Here is an 18,595-nt window from a genome sequence, read left to right on the forward strand (position 1 = left end):
GAGGCAGAATCAGGTTTTCAGTGAGTTCCAGGTTTCTACAGGGATATCTTGATGAGCTGGCAATGTTGAGTCAATAAGCTCAGTCCATGTTCAACTCCAGAATACCGCTGGCTCCAAGTTCTCCCTCTAAACCCTTAGACCACACAGCTTCCTTTTCATGTAAACCCCAGACCACAAAGCTTCCTATTCACCTGCTAGCCAGTTAAGTCTCATGCCATACAGCACTTCAGTACGAAACAGTACATAGATGTCTGTGTACACCTCTCACCTGTGCTTTTCCAGGTCTTGAAAGGCAGATGGCCAGTGTGAAAGCAGTCAGTATCCTGTAATGCGCATAGAAAATAGGCTGAAAACCTTCTAATATCCAGGCTCATTATATAGAATTAAATACACGTGGCCGAGTTAATTTCTAGTGACATTTCTGTATATTCCACAGCATTTTGCTAACATAAATTTGGCCTCAAAAGAGGAGTAATATAACTGTGGGCCACACTCAGATCTCAGAGTTACTAATATACTATGGTTTTGTGCAACTAGGATCAAAATCAGATTGTACATGTCTATTAACTAACCTATATTTTTATGACACCCCATGCAGCAACTGTTCAATGAACAAGTGTGCAATATTCAATAAGCATTTTTACCCCTCTCTGACACCTTTCTTTTGAGAATATAAAAGCTTTTCTTGCACATTATGCACATTGTACAGATGGGTAAACCAGAGCACAGGTCCTGCCTAAGCTCACAGTGCAACGCATTGGCAAGGCTGCAGACATGTCATGCAGGAGGTCCTGAATCCAAGCCAGTTGCTCTAACCGCTAAACCGCATTTCATCCCCAGGAGACTATATCTGAGATTAATCCATTTTCTTAGGGCCAGATTCTGTCCCTTTACTCAATCTTGAGCAATACATTGCTCTGTAAGCAGACAGACTGTGCCAGGTCATCAGCTGCTAGAAGTTGCTATCTTCAGGGAAGCCTTCCACAGTTATATCATCTTAGCATCTAGTGAGACCTACTGGGTCTCTTCACTGCAACTGAAAGAAGAGGATCTCTTTTTAACAGAGCTCTGAGGCTATTTTTGGAACTTTGTACCTGGAGCATAAAAATTCTGGTCAACTAAGCTCTCACCCCCAAGTATTTACCAAGAGACTGAAACCCATGAAAGGATAATAAGAAATTATATTTTCTTCGTACTATGGATTTCAGTGTTTTGCCACTGCCTCATACAAAACTTCTTCTTTTTAGGTTCACATCTTGCTTATCTTGGATTCTAGTTCTGAATGGCAATTGTATACAATACGTTCCCATACAAATATAAACAATACAAAACCAGCACAGGAAGCAAGGGATATTTTAGGTAGCCTTAGTTCTGCTACCCAAGCAAGCTGCCAACTTTCTCTTTTAGAGCTGTCTCTGATTTCCAGTGCAAACTGAGCTCTTGAACAAGACCTATAAATGCATCAGACAAAACCACACACAAGCAGTGACCGACACATTTGAACAAATTTGTTTTAAATGATAAGACAGGCACAAGCTCTGAAAAGTAAACATAAACCCTAAAATGGTTGTCTGTAGTGCTACGAAGACAGATTGTGCTTGCTGGCAGCTTTTGAGTGACAAGGAAAGGCAAATTCTGCACAGACTTTTCCTTGGAGTCAGATGGAAAGCATTCGAAGTACAACTTTACCCATTTAGGATTGCACTTCATGTACTGATTCCTCAAATCTTTTTGAAGATATTTTAAAGCATGCACCATTACAAAGACTGTGTACTCACTTTGCATATAGCAAGAACAGCACTAAAAGGAAACAAAACAGGTTTTAGCTGAATCTTAACACCTAGCAACTGAGCTATGCTCTACACTATTACAGAGCAGTGCACACTAACAAAATCCCCTATAAAACTGGTCAGACAAAACTTATACATTTCTAGACAGTCTTACCATTGCTACAAGATAATATATTCTTTCTTCTTGATGGGGGGTGAACTCACTGCCTCATATGTGTTCTGCCTCCAACCATCATCTCAATTTGCTCATTACTTTAGATCTCAAATCCCCTCAAGAATTATTAAGACATGCACAGCACAACCTATCAACACTATATGCAGCTGGTCGCAGTAGCTTGCCCAGCAGGCAAAATATTTTAAACTAGTAATTAAGTTCTGCAATAGTAACTAATTAGCTTCAAATCAATCACTGTAGCCAGTGGGATCATTTGTTGCCGCAATTCAGCACTCCCACAGATGCCGGGGTTCCTAAAGTGCAGGGTATAAGCACAGATTATGAAGAAACTTGTCAGAAACAGCACAGATTTAATAACAGACAGATCGTCTTTCCCCACCTCTGACCACTGTGATCCAGTCTCTTTGCAAATGGCTTTAGCAAGTGGATTGGCATACCGAATCCCTGCCACAGCTATTTTTCACAAGTAGGTTTCCCTTCAGTAAGTAAAGAAGTTGCATGCATACCACTTACCTTTTTAATCCTTGCATGTCCAAAACCGTTAGAGAAAGGTGGAAAAAACCAGAGTCTGTGCTGATGAATAACTAAAAAGTTTTTCCAAACATTACCCTCTGCTAGCACTTCAGTTCGTCAGTCATTTATAGTCCAAAGAATGAAATAGCAAGTAATGGAGAAGATCGGGAGCCGTCTGTACCTCCTCAGACACTGGAGAGAATACAGAGAAAGCACCTGGTTTTGCTTAGTTCTCTTCTGTAATTCAGCATTAAACCAATTGGAGGAGGAATGTTAAAAATGAACACTTCATTTTCTAAGTATGTTAAACAATGCAAATGGGGGCCTCAGCCTGGGACAGCTGGTTTAGATTACAAAGCTCACCAACTGGCTAGACTCTTCACAACAACCTCGAGAATCCTGCCAGGATAAAACACTAACAGCTTGAAGGAAAGCCTCTCCCGCTGCAAACTTCACAGTTAAATGTGCCTCAGAGCAGAGAGCACCGTTATTGGACAGAAACCCTTATCAAGGGACTGGAGAAGGGAAGGGATTGTTTTCCTTGCTTTGAGAACAAAAAAAAAAAGGCTTTTTGGAGGCCCTCTAGCCGGTGTCTCGGACAATGAATATGCAACACTCGCTGCTTCGTGCCAATGGCATACTGATGAAAGGTCTGACCCTCTGGGAGGTGAATAACTTGAATTCATGACACTTGCAGCTACAGGAACTATATTGCTTGGGGATTATCTGAAAACAGGAATAAACAAATTAAAAGTTCAAAGGAAAACAAATGGTTTGTCTGCAAACGCTGACCCTATGCTTAAGCGAGCAGCTTGTAAAATGAAGTATTTCTCAGGAAAGACAAACCTTGCAGATCTCCAGTTAAAACTGCAGAGGAAGGAAATAAAGTACTTTTTCAGGTGCTTTGCAATGTTGCCACAAGCAGACCTTTAACATGTCAAGCAGAACATTTATGAGATGTGAGAGATAAGCAATCATATGCTGCAAGGTCTATGCTAGATCCAAAGATGAACACTGAAACTGAATACAGACACAGTCATTAAATGACTACTTCAAAATTCTGTTGAGTTTTCCATTTGAGGAAACCCTTTATTCCTAACGAATGCGAGATGCCTAACAAGATAAAAATCTGTCATCCCTCTCTATAGCAGATTCAGAAACAGAGTTGTTACAACAGATATTCATAAAATTGGCCTGTAAGCATGGATACCCAGGTTAAGATACAAAGACTGAGCTGCTCCAGGGTTGCTGAGTGATATTGGTGCTAATGGGAAGTGCAACAGCTCTGTATCTCGTTAACTGCTTGTAACTGTCCAAACTACTTTTCCAAATGACAACATCAGACACTCAGTGCCATTTCTGAAAGTTTGTCTCTCAGTGGCTTCCTTGCATCACCTATATCGCATGGAAAATTAAACACCCTCCTAGAATTATCCAAAGAGAACCAATACATTTGCAGATGAATAAAAATCAATTTTAAATAGACTTCCCCAGAGCTTAACAAAAACTCACACAAGGGACTTCTGAAGAAGCTCACTGGGCATGTTGTGAGAGGAAAAGTAAGCAAGAAATACATAGCAAAGACTGTGCAAATTTTCATCATGGCAAAAGGCTAACAGACAGTGTTCTCATTACCCCATAACTCCAGTGTTTCTCAATACACTCAGCGATCTGGAGAGCTAACAAGCCGAAAAGTAGCAGGGCTTGCTGTATATTAGGTGTGTGAAGATCAGCTGAAACTATAGGAAAGAGCTTTACAGCAAAACACATGCTCTGAGCATCCATTTGTGTAGATGAAGAGCTTGTTGTGCATGCTTGTTGATACTTCACTTGTTGATCCATTGAACTTTTCTCACCATCGCATAGAAAAATCATTGTACACATGCCAGAAACACTGCAAGAATGCAGTACCAGTTTGCTCCCAAAGAATTGCCTCAGACTAAAGATTTCTGATTCATCAGCCAACTGGCAGCGGTGTTCCAGCACTGGAATCAGGAGCTGAATCCAGACCTGACCACCTAAGGGGCTCCCTTAAGAAAGAATACTATACAAATGTTTTGATTTTTCCTGTCTCCATCTGACAGCTGGGGTGAATAAAAAGACAGAGTACAAGAAGTGTACCAAACCACAGCTTGGGCTAGTTTACAGTGTGGTGACTGGTTTTGTTCCTAAATAAAAAGATTTGATGTTATGGCTAAGTCGAATTTCTGTAGCACCTTTCTGCAGCACCTTTCTGCAAATACCATCAGCCACAAAGTAATGAGATACAGCCACACCCTTCTCACAACTCTCTTTGACAGGAAGAGTTGCATAAAGGAAGAAGTTTGTAGTACATTAAACCCCCTTTTGTTCACCCTATATAAACATGGACAATTCAATATATCTTTCAGCACCATGTTCTGACACCTTCACCATTTATGCTTAAAATGGTGGATAAACTTCACATCTAGCAGCAGTCTTGCTTTGGTGGTCTCAAATATCCCCCCCCTACCCCCCATCTTATAAAATCCATTACTTCATTTAGATTACCTTGACATTTTCTTTGTCTTCATGAGGAGGTGCGGAACAGTCCCCCGTATAAAAGGGGTAAAAGAAACTATGTTCTTAACCATTTGCTTTGTGCATAGCTAGGGTTGAAACTATGCCTTTAATTATGTTTAAGACTTGGATTTCAAAAAATTGTGCAATACATAATCATAACAGGCACATAAACTATGTCATGTAACCTTAACTCTACCCTCCCTGGATGATAGAACTGAGTGTATGAATTGCGCCATGCTCCTGCAGATAATGCACAGTGCTGGGTTAAAAGGGACCCTCAGCATCAGAGAACATAATCCAATGGCTTCTGAATGCTAAAACAAAAGCTGTATATAGGTCAGGGGACTCAGTAAGAGTTAATGACACTCAGCACTCCTGAACAAAGCAACTGTATCACAAAACCAAGTCCTCATATACTAACTTCCACGACACTTCATCTCTGTTTTTTTTTAATTCTGATATAATTCTCCAGAGCTACGTTGTCAAACACTTTCTTAGATGTTCTTGTCATTTTTTAAAGTTCACCCTTTCTGAACATTCTCAAGGACACTGTCAAACTGTGGGAGCAGAGTGAAATCACATAGATCTGTATGGCAGTAGGGGTACAAGCCCAAAGTCTTTTTGAGTGACAAGTCTTAGGCATCTTTTACACAACCATACAAACTTGAAATCATTAAAGGAATTTGGCAATAACTGACAACTTAAGGCCATATATGTCCAAACTTTAGATGCTTAAAACATCCATTCTGCTCCTATCAAACCTTATAGAACCAAATTTTCTACTAGCAAAACTGGTCGACTTAGAGCAAAGCACTTAGAGCAAAACTGCTGGGTATTTACTGGAATGATTGCATTTTGATAGTACCTAAGCTCCATGAGAAAGTTGGCTTTTGCTTGTGGAAATCGGTCTAAGTGATCCTAGAGACTGACAAATTAGCAAGCTTTTGTATTGTCACATGCTGGTATAACACGAGACACGCAGCAATTCAAAACACACATCTTACCCTACCGCCACATGAATAGCACTAAGCACATGGGAAACTTGGTCTCAAACCCTAATTCTGCCTCAAAAAGTGTAGGGCTTGTTTCTTCCAGCTCCTGGGAAAGAAACTGAACTTCAAACTATTGGGGTTTGCAGAGGGTTCCCTCTCCTTTTTCAAAGATGGACTACATAACATTATTAGCTGAGGCCTGCTTCAGTTACTGTCTGAATTACAAGTGCTATCTGATAATATCAATGCTATACTAACCTGTTCCAGATGGCTCAGACCAGAAATCAAAAGCGCAGTCCCACACATATTTTCCTTTCCTAGCCAAACACAACACAAGCAAGAATTAACAGGAAAAATTAACATAATACGTAATGGTAGAAACATCACAAGGGCTAACTAAAATGTACTGGGAACGCAGAGCCTCTGAGATGGTGTGTTGATCTGCAGCTCACACTACTGTTCTAGGGAGGAGAAAGTGAACAGTTCCTGCTGTGCTACTGTCTCTTGGGGCTCAGTTGCCTCAACATGGTACAGTTGAGGCATACATCACCTGTGTGAGATGTCCATAGAAAAAAGGGCCAACACAGCATCCCTTCCTTACCTCCTGTACAGGGATGTCGCCCATGTGCCTGCAGCATGCATTCCTTTGAGATGACAATACTGCTGATGATAACACTGCTTCCCAAGAACCATAAGCAGAGAGCCCTTGTGATGTTGTAGCAGATGGTCTCAGAGTTCCCTGTCAGGTGAGCCACATAATTGAAAGTTTGTATTTCACTTTATCCAACTCTACATCTTACAGATGTTACTATCTTGCAGGTCTGTGCTCACTCTGGTACTGGCTCCTAACAGCATAATTTCTTTTAGGAAAAAGTTATCAGTGGAAAGCCAGGCACTACTGGATCCATTCTGAAATATAACAACACCAAAAATGGACTAATATCACTTTATTGCTTTGAAAACATATTAATCATCCTATTACATAAGGAATAGGAGAATCTAGCTAGTAGTGAAAACCAAACAGCTTAAATTTATGCCAAATGAACTACATCTGCTGTAAGACAAAACTGTTCAGGTGTACTACCTGCAGAAGGATCAAGTTTGATGTTCATGATCACCTGGCTTGGCTGTAGTATTTTCATGGAGAGTCTAGGAAGTTCACCTGAGGCAAAAAACAAAGGAGTAATGTTCTTGGAAAAATGCTTCAGTATGGTTCAGTTCTGGTTTTTTGTTTACTTGGTTTTGTTTTGGTTTTCCCCAACAAAAACAAGGAAAGCAAGCAAACTAAATCTTTTTGTAAGTTTTCCATGAAAAATACAGAATCGTTCACAGCATTTTTGCTGCACGCAACAACTCAGCAAGACCCTTCCTATTACTATTAATTTGCATCAGTATACAACATTCATCTTGATTTTTTGATCCTTAAATGACTGGCATTTAAGCTTTTAAACCTGTTTTCCTGTAAAAAGCATATGGAACACCATCCTGTACCTAAAGACAAAAGATCTCGAGAACTCACACCTTCCCCTTGGGCAGTTGTATCCAAGAACATGATGCCCCAGCCACTGTTCATACTTCTAACTTCTTTTTTCCCTGTTGAATCTCATCCTCGAGCATAGATCTAGTAACTGCAATTCACATTGTGCCTAAAAGTAGAAAACTCCTTTAGTTTGTTTTTGTTTATTTTATAAGATTGACATGTACATAAGCTAGACTGAAGTCTTCTCTGCATTTTTTGTCAAATGATCCAGACGGTGTGGTTGAAAACAATGCTCTTTAATCTCATGACAAGATGTTTACCAGCCCCTTTCAATAACAAACATATATCCTTCATGGCCAGTTTCAGCTAATAATGAACTTCCATAAAGAAAGATCTAAAACTCTTAATACTTCTGGACCAAGACTAAGGTTTATTTCACCATCTTCACAAGTGCCTGGAATACGTAAACCACTGGTCTCAAATTATGACCAGACAGTTAGAAGTATGTACTAAAGCCTCCCTTAGAAATACTCAAGACCAATTTATTTTATGTTTAAATGCCTCAAGAATGCAGCGCCTTTTGCAGTTTCTCAAGTTCTTTACTATCTCATACACCACTGCACCACACTGTATGCACAACACCATCAGGCTACATATTACAGCAGCTGACTGAAGACAGTAGCTCAGCCTTCCAAGTTAACATGGCAGCATTTCGTGTCTGCTGGGACATGTGTGTAGCTTCACCTGTGCTTGCTTCTCTCCCAGGTGCTTTATTTTCATCACGTGGAATTTACATTTTGGGTGGGGTTTTTTGTGCCCCCTTCAGATTTAGTTGAGCACCCTCTCTCTCTCTTTTGTTAAATATTTCTTTAGTCTGCTCAGGCAATTCACTTTGTTTTTATCCAGAGCAGATTACCCTCCATAGCATCGAGCCCATTCTGCATTTTCCATTAAAACACTTCAGGTTCCAAGCAAACCCAAACAAGTCTGTGGAAATGCCATCTCTCAGTGGGGATGTTTGAATGTTCACAAACGTGTGTGCTATTTTTCTAGGGGCAACTGCCAGAATCCTGCTGACAAATCCAGAGTAGAAAAATATTTGACATCAGCCCTCTCCTTCCAGAGCTTCTCTCTTTCCAAGTGGTGGAAAACATTCCCTTTTTCAACATGTCTCACTGGTATAGGTGCACATATAAGAAAAGACTTCCAGTTTCTTCCTCCAGTGACACAATCAGCACAGATGCCCACGTTTTTGGCTCTTTATTTTATGATTTCTAGAGTTACATGTTAGACAAATATATGAGTGACAGAAGTTTTCTTTATGAGGAGAGGGATAATTTTGCCTGTTTTGTACTTAACTGTTTTCCTAACCTTAGAAGACATTTATAAATTTTTTTTCAATTTAAAAACTACTGCACTTAATTTACTTATTCCCATAGCAGGGATTACACTGTTTCACAATTTACCTGTTTATTTTGGCAGTTTTGTAAGTTAACCATGCTGTTTGGAAATAAATTGGCTATGAAAGCAGGTGATAAAAACAGAGTGTGTTGTTTACTTGTTTTCAGACTCAGCATTCACTGCTCTGCAGCAATGAGGACGGCCATAAGGAAGCAATTCAGAATGCTATAGGTATCTATGCCACTGAGCGGGGGATGTACTCCTGTTTGCTATTTGCTGTACACACACTGCAGTGCTTACAAAAGTCTTGCAAAAGGTTTCTTTCTTTCTTTTCATTTAATCAGCTTGCCTTTGCTTTGACATGCACTGCTTGTCACAGCTGAAGAAGCTGAGCAGTATCAGGGGCTCCCCTTGCAGCAGTAGCTTGCCTGTTCCCAGGACTCCAGTTCAGGTGCTGGGGAGGGGAACAGAACCTTAAGCAGCCATGCAAAGACAGTGGAACTGGACCCTTCCCCCAACAAAGGCACTCGTACTGCTAACAGAGCCCATAGCTGAAGCCTGATGAAGCAATCAGTCCCATTTTGTCCACTGTTTCAGAGCAAAATTCAAGAAGCTTAAGTTGTTCCAGGTGACGAAAATACAAAGGAACAAAAACTCTGACAGATGAAATGTAAAAAACAGAAAAGCAGGCCAAGAAAATTTGAGAAACAAATTGTAAGAGGCATAAAAGCTAATAACAACACCAAGAGCAGGAAAACTGCCAAACAGTATGCAAAGCCAACAGATGAGCAGGGTATAAAAATAGTGCTTAGAAAAGATAAAATCACAGTAGAAAGTTAAATGATTTCTTCTTTATCTGCATTTGCTCAAGAAACTCCAACAGGTTCTCATACCAGGATAAAAAAAAAAAAAAGTAAAAAAATAAAAACCTCATACTTGAGAGGATCTGCCTCAAATTGCAGTGCCAGCAGAACAGGCTGTAGAAGAAATCAAGAAAATGAAGAGTAATAATTCATCAGAACTCACTTGACATTTAGAAATTAAGTGTTGTAACTGAATTAAATGTGAAGGTATTTGACAGATGCATTATTTATCCTAAGTGTAACATCTCACAAAATCGCCTTCGTGCTAGAACAGAAGGTATCAAATAAGACACTGTATTTAATAGGTTTCCGTATAACAAAACAGAGAACAATAAATCCAGGATATGAGGCAAATCAGTAGCACAGCACAGGAGACAGTGTCGATCTTCCAAGCCTAGATTTTCTTGGAGACATCTTTAACTACGGTGTATCTCAGGAAACTAGCTCTGATTCATGGCATATGGATTTATTTTTACATTTACTCTGTTACTCCATGCAACTGAAACTGGGCCCAGCCAACTCCTAACTGGCACCTGTAAATAGCAAACATGAACGTTTCCCAGCAAAAACTTAGGAATTTGGGTAAAATAGTTGTAATTTCTTTCCAAGTGTAGAATTTAACCTACAGGCTTTGTAGCCACCCTTGGTAGCCCAAGAAAGGGACCATGGAATGGGCACTGAAGCCAAGTTACATGTGGAAGACTCCCAAGAGGTCTTGGCACTGGAACATACTGTTAGGATGTCTGCTGGGATACCGTCAGAAGACCAGGGAGAGGGGAGAAAAAGGGAAGGACTCAAGAAGGTAAGTCCAACTGCTTACTGAAATGGAACTTCTCAGCCCATCTCCTCTCTTCTGCACTATTTTTGGCAGCTCTTGTTGCTGCATCAGAACCCTGGGCAACTGGAGCATTCAAGCGTCAAGCACAAAGACAACACATCACTATGGCAGAGTACACGTAACCTTCTTCCAGTGAGTTACAAGCATAATTCAGTTTCAGTCTGGCCTCTCACTAGGGTTTTGTTTATATCTCCAGCAGTGAAAGGTAGGCCCTTCAGGTTTTGATCAATTGCAATGACTTCTGATGTTTCCCTGTTCCATTGTAGTTTCTAATGAAAATGTTTTCTTCCATGAACTAGATTTACTAACCATATTTGACCAGGGCAGCGCAGGCTTCAGACTGCCTATTAAAAGTAGCAGTACAAGGAAGCTGGAACCACTTACTGAGTTCAGAAGAACATCACAACAAGAGTGCTGAGGGGTCTCTGAATCACCAGTCCAAGTATGCAGGTTCTGGGCAGCGCACCATAGCCGTCAATCTGTCAAGAGTCCAGCAAAGACAGACGTACTATCTATAAGACCTTTACTTGCAGATGCCTCTCTGCAGGTCCTCAATCCTGAATACTCTGCAGACAATGTGCTATTCAGTCTGGGTTTGGGTCCAGACAGATCTGGCAAACCTTGTTATGAGTCATTAGTTTTCTTTAGAATCCTGTACTCCTCAAATTTTTGTAGTTTCATAATAAGCCTCCTCTAAGCTAGCTGAAAACTGTTAAACACGTGTTCCTGCTCCCATTGTCAAAAATAAGGCAGTCTTCTGTTTGCCTTCATTATTACTGGCATCCACTACTTGGGAATACAGAGCAAAATGCAGTGTAAATATTTTCCAATTCTATTTCCAGAGAAAGTTTCAGTTTTGATAACTACTTTTCACTGCTCCAGTTCACCATTCAAGCCACTTTCTTTACTATATTTTTTACTCCTGGTAAAATTTAGTGTTGGATCCACGGTATGGCAGATAAACCAAAACATATGAATGAACCAGAATCAACTCAGTGATTTGCTTGCAATTCTGAAAACACACTTTTATTACAACCAAAGTATTGCCCAAGTACTTTAATACCTTATAACAGTAAAGAAAACTGCTGCAGGAGACAAGTGAAACATTTGTACATAAAGGTTAATTTTACAACCAACATTTCATCTCGTTCAGCTCCCCCCATGGCTAGCTGAACACTCGATCTTTTATTTCCCTTTCTAAATACAGTATCTCAGACACCCACACCTGAAAGTGCTCAGGATCACTCCCATGGTCACTACTTATTCTCCTGCAAAATAACTTTGCAGCTCTCATTGTTTACACGTTCCCAACTAGAAACTAATATATTTATTCAACTCACCTTACTTGCTCAAAACTGCTAGTACGCCTTACTGTTGCACTATTTACATCCAGTGGCCACTTTGTTGCTTAGGCTAAATATATTTTTATTGATAATACTCTACTTATGCTCAGGAACCACATGGATTCAGGGTACCGAAGTTGTGTAAATCAGGTTATCTCCAGTTGTGTAAATGCAGTTGTCTCTGCCAAACCTAACATGGGCTTCTGCCTCTCTGGGCAGCATCAAAAGGTCAAATTCTCAAAACCTTAGCATGTGCTTAGCTGCCTACTCCCTACTTCACAAAACTTCAATTTGAAGCATTATAACTCTTGACTTCCTGTTCTCAGCAGGTTATGTTTAGCAGTGCTTCCTGTTCCAGAGAATCAGGAGCTACCACCTGTCTGCCTTTACTAGGTCAAGACCAATCATCCAACTTTGTTTGCCTGATAGAATAGCTTTTGCAGAAAGCTGCCAAAAGATAAAACATGCACCATTTTGAGTGTATTACATGCTTCTTTCCCCTGATCCCTATTAATTATTCCATCAACAAACATTAGATACGAAGTGGCTTTGCTACAGCAATGGCTACTACTAGTTTATTGATTTAGGGCAAAATTCCAGCAAAACAGAACACTGCTACAGAGCTTTCTGCAGCTGCTATCACTGGTGACCAGAAACTGTCGCTGAAAAGGCAATTATCTTGGCTGCTCTCAGTTTCTGGGTCTCAGCTGAGTTGGTGTGTGGCTGACCAGCCTTAGCTGTGAAGTTCCCCCATTTGCGCATTCAGCAAAGTTCCTTCAAGCTTGAGATGATGTTGAGTTTGACCTTTTTTTTAGATGTGGCAAAGCTCCAATCCCTACCAACAGATACCGCATCTTTAAAATAGGAATTATTATTTCATCTTATAAGCATAATGAATGGTTTTGAATTTGTCAAGGTAATCAATGTTAAATTTGATCAAGAGGTACATGTATTAAATTTATCAGATTTTTTCTCACTTCACTCAAAACCAAGTCTTCTGGGACCATGCTACTAGTTTCATGGTTTTCTTGACTGCTGCATTTTTCTAGTCCACCTAATAAATGATGACAGAAATATGGCAACAGAGAGTCATCTGGCATATCCCATCCCTCTTTTTTTTTTTTTTCATTACCTTGAACTTTTCATGTGAATCTGTATCTCTTTTTTAGCAGTTCAAGATTTCACTCTGTGTTTAGCTTTGAACTCCACAACTACATTCTTATCACTAGTTAGGGAATCCAGTAACACAGAAGCTCAGCTTCTGTAGCCACAAGAGCCATCCCAGCTGTGGCACTACAACATTTGCAAGAAGGTACTCTTAGATAGTGTACATTCAATAGTGTACATTTCTGTGGTAATAGGAGTCAAACAGAGTTGCAGAAGCAGGCTTTAAAAAAAGTGGCATTTTCTTTCTGGGTGGAACATTCCATGTAGCTGGACCTACCAGTAGCAAGGGGCTGCATCTCATTTCCTCAAGGCAGAAAATGTCTGAGTATGGTTCTCAACAAGAACAATCCAAAAAAAACCCCTCCAAAACAATCCAAGGTGTAAAAGAACTTAAATCAAAATGGCTACAAATAGAGAAAATTGGGTGTTTTCAGTCTGCTTAAGGGGCCTGTGAAATGTTTTTGGTGCTACTGTAGTATTTATTGGCTGACTCATCACAGACCAAGAAAGGTCAACCTTTTCAAAGGCAGTTTGTCACAGATTGACAGAAACTTGAGCGCAAGCAATACTGATTTTAAAATCTGATCTATGAGAAGCTGTTTAATTGGTATCTTAACACAAGAGTAGAGAAAGATTAATTCACTATCAGTGCTCAAGGATGATGTACAACATCTGTGAACATTTTAAAAGAAATTAGTTTTAACCAGCAATGCCGCAAGCTCAGTAAGAAGGCACAAACCAACATCAAATTACTTGATACAGGCACTTACTGCACGAGAAATGCCCCATTTTATGTACGAAGAAACCCAAGTTATCTTCCAATTGTTATCTACAACAAAGAAAATAAGCCTTTAATCACTTGATACAATTTTTTCCATTTGGCAAAATGGTTTGACTTTTTGCAGCATGGCTGAACTCCAATTTGGAATAAATTTGTCCAAATTGGCCTTTCAACAGATGTATCACCACCTGCAAATAGGCACATTTCTTGCACACTCCCGCTGATAATATGCTTTAAGACTACTTACTACAAAATGCCTTTAAGTTACAACAGGTGATGCTTTCAGGTACTTCTCAGCTTCTGTAAGCTTGACATGAATACAACTGTCTAAGAGTCAGTGTTGCTACTGCTGTGAACAACATGCCGTGTACAAATTATTTTTTCCTTTAAACAGAATGCTAGCAGTTGTGTAGTCCTCTATTTTTTTTATTGAAGACTGGTTTCCACATGAAAGCTTTGCAGGCCTGCGAATGAATTCAGCAGTATATGATGGCGCAACACAACAAAAAACACAGGCTGGTAGTTCTTATATATTATTTTTAAGAAACCTAATTACAAACTTTACACTTGAAAGACACCTACTGAAGACAACAAACTATTAAATTTACTGGAACGGGGAAACGAAGAGCAAAAATAAAACAAGTGCATGCAATGTTTTTAATTCCTTAAGCCCTACTGCTACCACTACCAGATGTCTTTTAAAACATTGACAAAAGCATATCAACACAACCACTAGTTTGGTTTGGATGTCTAGATAAACTGAAGACCTCTCTGAAAGAATGCATGAAAGTTATTTTTGTTATTTCCATGGTATAACAACGTCTCTCCATATTAAATAAATATTTTTTCTTCAAAAAACATTTAATTTTATTCTGGTAAAATCTACTCCCAAACCGGAACTTTCTGGAGGATGCAATATCAAGGTTAAAAGCATGTCTCATTAAACAAGTTGAGAAAGTTATTCTTGATCTTTTAGATTACATGCCAGTAATCAAAACTGGCAACAAGATGACATCAAGGATTAAAATTGTGAAGCTTTCATGATGCATGTGATAATGTTATATTCTTAAGAGGCAAGCATCTTCCACTCCGTCTCTTTCACTTTATCAATCGTCACTGCTATATATGTTCCAGGTAGCCTGCTTTAGTGGTAACTACTTATGAAAAATGGGTCAGGAAAATGAGTAAGAAGCAATGACAAAATGCAGGCTGGGAACTAATATTTAGTTAAAAAAACTTTTTCTACACTGGTCACTATAATGTGGCAAATTATATGGCTGTAACTAACTGGTTTAATGCAGAGAGTTTAAGTTAAAACACTCAAAAAATAGAAACAACACACAGAAATTGTGCATTCTCCTACAGTAAAAACTGGAAGGATTAACCAGTTACTTCCTTCTCTTTGGATAGAATGCAGGATGAGCAAAGAACAGCAATATACAAAAGAGTCTAAAGAGGAGTACAGAAAATCCTAATCCTTATTTTTTCCCTTTATATCAAGTTTGCAAAATTAATTCCTTACTAGAATTCTGTTACCTTATCCCTGAAGATAACTGACAGCTTGTTAGACCAAAACTAGGAGGACCATACTCTTTTTCCCCTGCAAAAAGCAAGGTGAAAGAGAAAAATTAAGTCAACCGAAGAACAAAGATTTTCAACTATTGCACCTGCTCAAATTCCAGAGAGAATTTCCCCACACACATACTCTGTGTGAAAGACCCACACAATTAACAGGATAGCCTACATAAGTCACATACTTACATGTGGGAAAACTGGCAAGGTAAATACATATGAAACGGTTATCAAGCACAAAGTAAACACATAAGAAAAATCAGAGGAAAAAATACATCTGCTAATCTTTCAATAAAAACAAACCTTGAAAGTTAAGAATAATCTGTGACACAGACTAAGGACAAATGAGGCACCGAAGTTGTTCTATACTTTTCAATGCAAAAGTACTGCCTGGAACACAGAGCACATTTGATTTCTAACAAAGCAACAAGACCCAGCAATTGAGTTGTAACATAAGCATCCCTAGAACAGAAATCTCTTAAGCCATGGGAATTTTCCCCATAGTTCAACAGACCTCCTAGGACTTAAGGAAATAGCTTAATGAGTAACTGAAGTTCTTCAGTACCTTTCTTGGTTTTAGATTTCCCTCCTCAAACTCATAGCTTACTGTATCAACAGAGCTGATGTACAGCAGGAAAAAAAAAAAAAAAAAAAAGGTCTAAGTTTCATTTATTGGCATTTCTAGAGCTTCCTGGAAGAAAAACTCGTACATATTGAATCCTCTGCAACTAAAGAAAAAATTTGCACAATAAAGATCTGCTCAGTAAGTACATTCAGAGGATAGTGAGCAACATGAGTCCATTTGTAATTCATACTGTATGTCACATAGTTCTTAAAAACTAAACATTTCCTTCTGCTTTGGCTCACCAAAAGGTGATTTTATTCTGAAGCTGTTATATACATATATCTTTAAATAGACATGATTACAAGACAAGAGAGACTGCACAAAAGCCATCAGATTTCAGTTTTCTTTGTATTTGTTACAGGAAAAAAAAAAGTATCTATATCATTCCAGTTTAAATGATGAGGTACATCTGAAGTACCAAACTGGAATGTTCTCAGGCAAGGTAATTTCAAATCCGCATTACATTTATTACATAATTCAGAACTTACTTTGGTATACCATGTGCAGCTGCTATCCTTTCAGAAATTTAACTGCCAAACTGTCTACAATGGAGTAAAAACTTTCAAATAAAAATTCAATATGGTCAATCCACTTCCAGTTTCATGTAGCCTTCCATGAAACACTTGACATGCAGAAGAAAAGCAACTCAAGCAGTTCTTAAGGTAAAAACAGTAATTAAAAATCTCTGCTAGATTTCAAGGCAGCAAAAGAAAATCACTACTTGACCTCTACATAAATGCAAAGACTTTCTGCATTATTTTGGTTGATTCTGTACAAGTTTCAGTAATTGGTTTTATTTAAATATAACTCTTACTCCTATTTAATCCAGAATCTTAGTGAAAATGAGAAGTTTGACAGTTCTAATATAGAACGTGCACAACAGTTACCTTAACACTGACTGAACAAGGAATGACATATAAAAAGATTTAGAAATTACACATTTTAAATGGAAGATATTGTATTTCAGATTCACTTTGAAGATGACTTTTATCCTTTAGTATGCAACTTCATTCTTTAATTGCCAAACAGAGTGTACAAGTGATCACACCAAATTTACAGAATAATTTACTTTGGTCTTGGTCTTACAAAGACCTATTTACACATTTGAGATAAGTAAGCATCTTCTTCCCTTTAAAATTCTATACATGTGTTCAAGCTTTAAGCCTATATTTGGATTTACAAAATCCTGCAAGATAAAAAGTCTTTCAAATATACATCTCAGATTATTACAGTACAATGTCTTTATATATGTGAACCTATCTTTTGCTACATTACCCACTCTTCATCACATGGACACCTCTAGAAAATGAAGCAGTCACTTCCACAGTTAACTCCTTGGTGTTGATGGGTTTGACTGCTGAAAGCAGCCATTTGTCTAGGGTGGGGGAAAGGGGACGAGAAATGAAATAGTTGTGCAAAAAGAGATTAAGATGTCGCAAACTGCCCCCAAATGTGACCAATCCTGTAAATAAGAAATACATGTCCTAGTGTACATTAAATAAATATCATAAGTTGCATGGGGGAAGACTGCAGCTGCTCAATAATCGCACTCCCATATGCCCAATGACTTAATCTTTGGAGTTTGTGTCAGTAATTGAACACTTCAAATAAGATTCATTTTGGCTGAAGACTTTTTTTTTTTTTTTTAATTCTGGTCCTGAAGGCCACTGCCAGTGGCAGATCATTTTAATGGAAAAACGAAACTCAACACCAAAGAGTTAAAGCTGTCTATGCATAACTGAAACAACTCAGAGTATAATTAAGGTTTAAATGTCCTTCTACTTGCCTTCTGACAATCTAGCAACAAGATGGATTTTTTTTTCTCATTTTAACATTTAACCCTCACCCTAAATGAACTCCTGCTATAAAGAAGGCAGCTATTCATGCCACCATTAGAATTTCCAAAACACTGGTTAGTTTGTATTTAAAAAAAAAGATAGGTACAATTGCAAACAAGTATGTGACTTTTTACAGAAGGCCTCATTGTGGTAAATTATATACATCATAGTGTTCTCATTTTCCTTAAAGTGCTAGTATCATCATATTGGTACAAGATTATCTACTGTTTCAGAAGGTCTTTTAGTACAGCACCAGCACTGGCATCAGGGGACACTGGCAGTGGTGTGAAAGTGGGCAGTGCATCAGAAATAGGTTTCATAAGCAGATGTCCAGAACTGCTGGCAGGTGTTATCAGAGGCACTGCTGCAGATCGAGGTGCTAAAAATGGATTTGTGTCTGGTCTTCTGCCCATAACCGAGACTGCAGAATCTGAAATACAAAAATGAAACCCAACAATTAAAACACTTTGTTAGAAAGCATTCATAACTATACCCACTTTTACAGGATTTCTTCACAAACAAGCTCTAAAACTACCTATTACTTTTGCAACATGAAAATCCTATCTTCTTGCCATAGACTGTAAGCACTCTCAAGGACCTTCATTCTCTCTATTCTCTCTTGTCTTGGATCTCATCTGCCACTGCTTCTTCTACTGAAAAATTCCTACGTCTACAC

At 38.8% G+C, this 18,595-nt stretch overlaps 2 protein-coding genes across 4 annotated transcripts in view; both read right to left on the minus strand.

The window, feature by feature from the left end:
- The window catches only part of FBLN5 (fibulin 5), a gene marked incomplete at its 3' end in the record, with an annotated part of 44,559 nt that extends 42,005 nt beyond the window's left edge, over positions 1–2,554 (minus strand). The window contains exons 1-2 of the mRNA XM_080617976.1: positions 2,479–2,554; positions 269–323 (exon numbers count right to left, since the gene is read on the minus strand). Of these exons, the coding sequence (XP_080474102.1) occupies positions 269–323; positions 2,479–2,495 (72 nt within the window). The 5' untranslated portion in view covers positions 2,496–2,554. The remainder of the gene's footprint in view (positions 1–268; positions 324–2,478) is intronic.
- Positions 2,555–16,410: 13,856 nt separating this feature from the next.
- Positions 16,411–18,595, minus strand: part of TRIP11 (thyroid hormone receptor interactor 11) — a 38,509-nt gene continuing 36,324 nt past the window's right edge. For 2 of the 3 annotated variants that reach the window (XM_080617672.1, XM_080617671.1), the window contains one exon: positions 16,411–18,349. In XM_080617672.1, coding sequence (XP_080473798.1) covers positions 18,141–18,349 — 209 coding nt within the window. In that variant the 3' untranslated portion in view covers positions 16,411–18,140. The remainder of the gene's footprint in view (positions 18,350–18,595) is intronic. The other variant, XM_080617673.1, reaches the window with a different exon arrangement.

Source organism: Psittacula echo (assembly GCF_963264785.1).
Source record: "Psittacula echo genome assembly, chromosome: 5".
NCBI lineage: Eukaryota > Metazoa > Chordata > Aves > Psittaciformes > Psittacidae > Psittacula > Psittacula echo.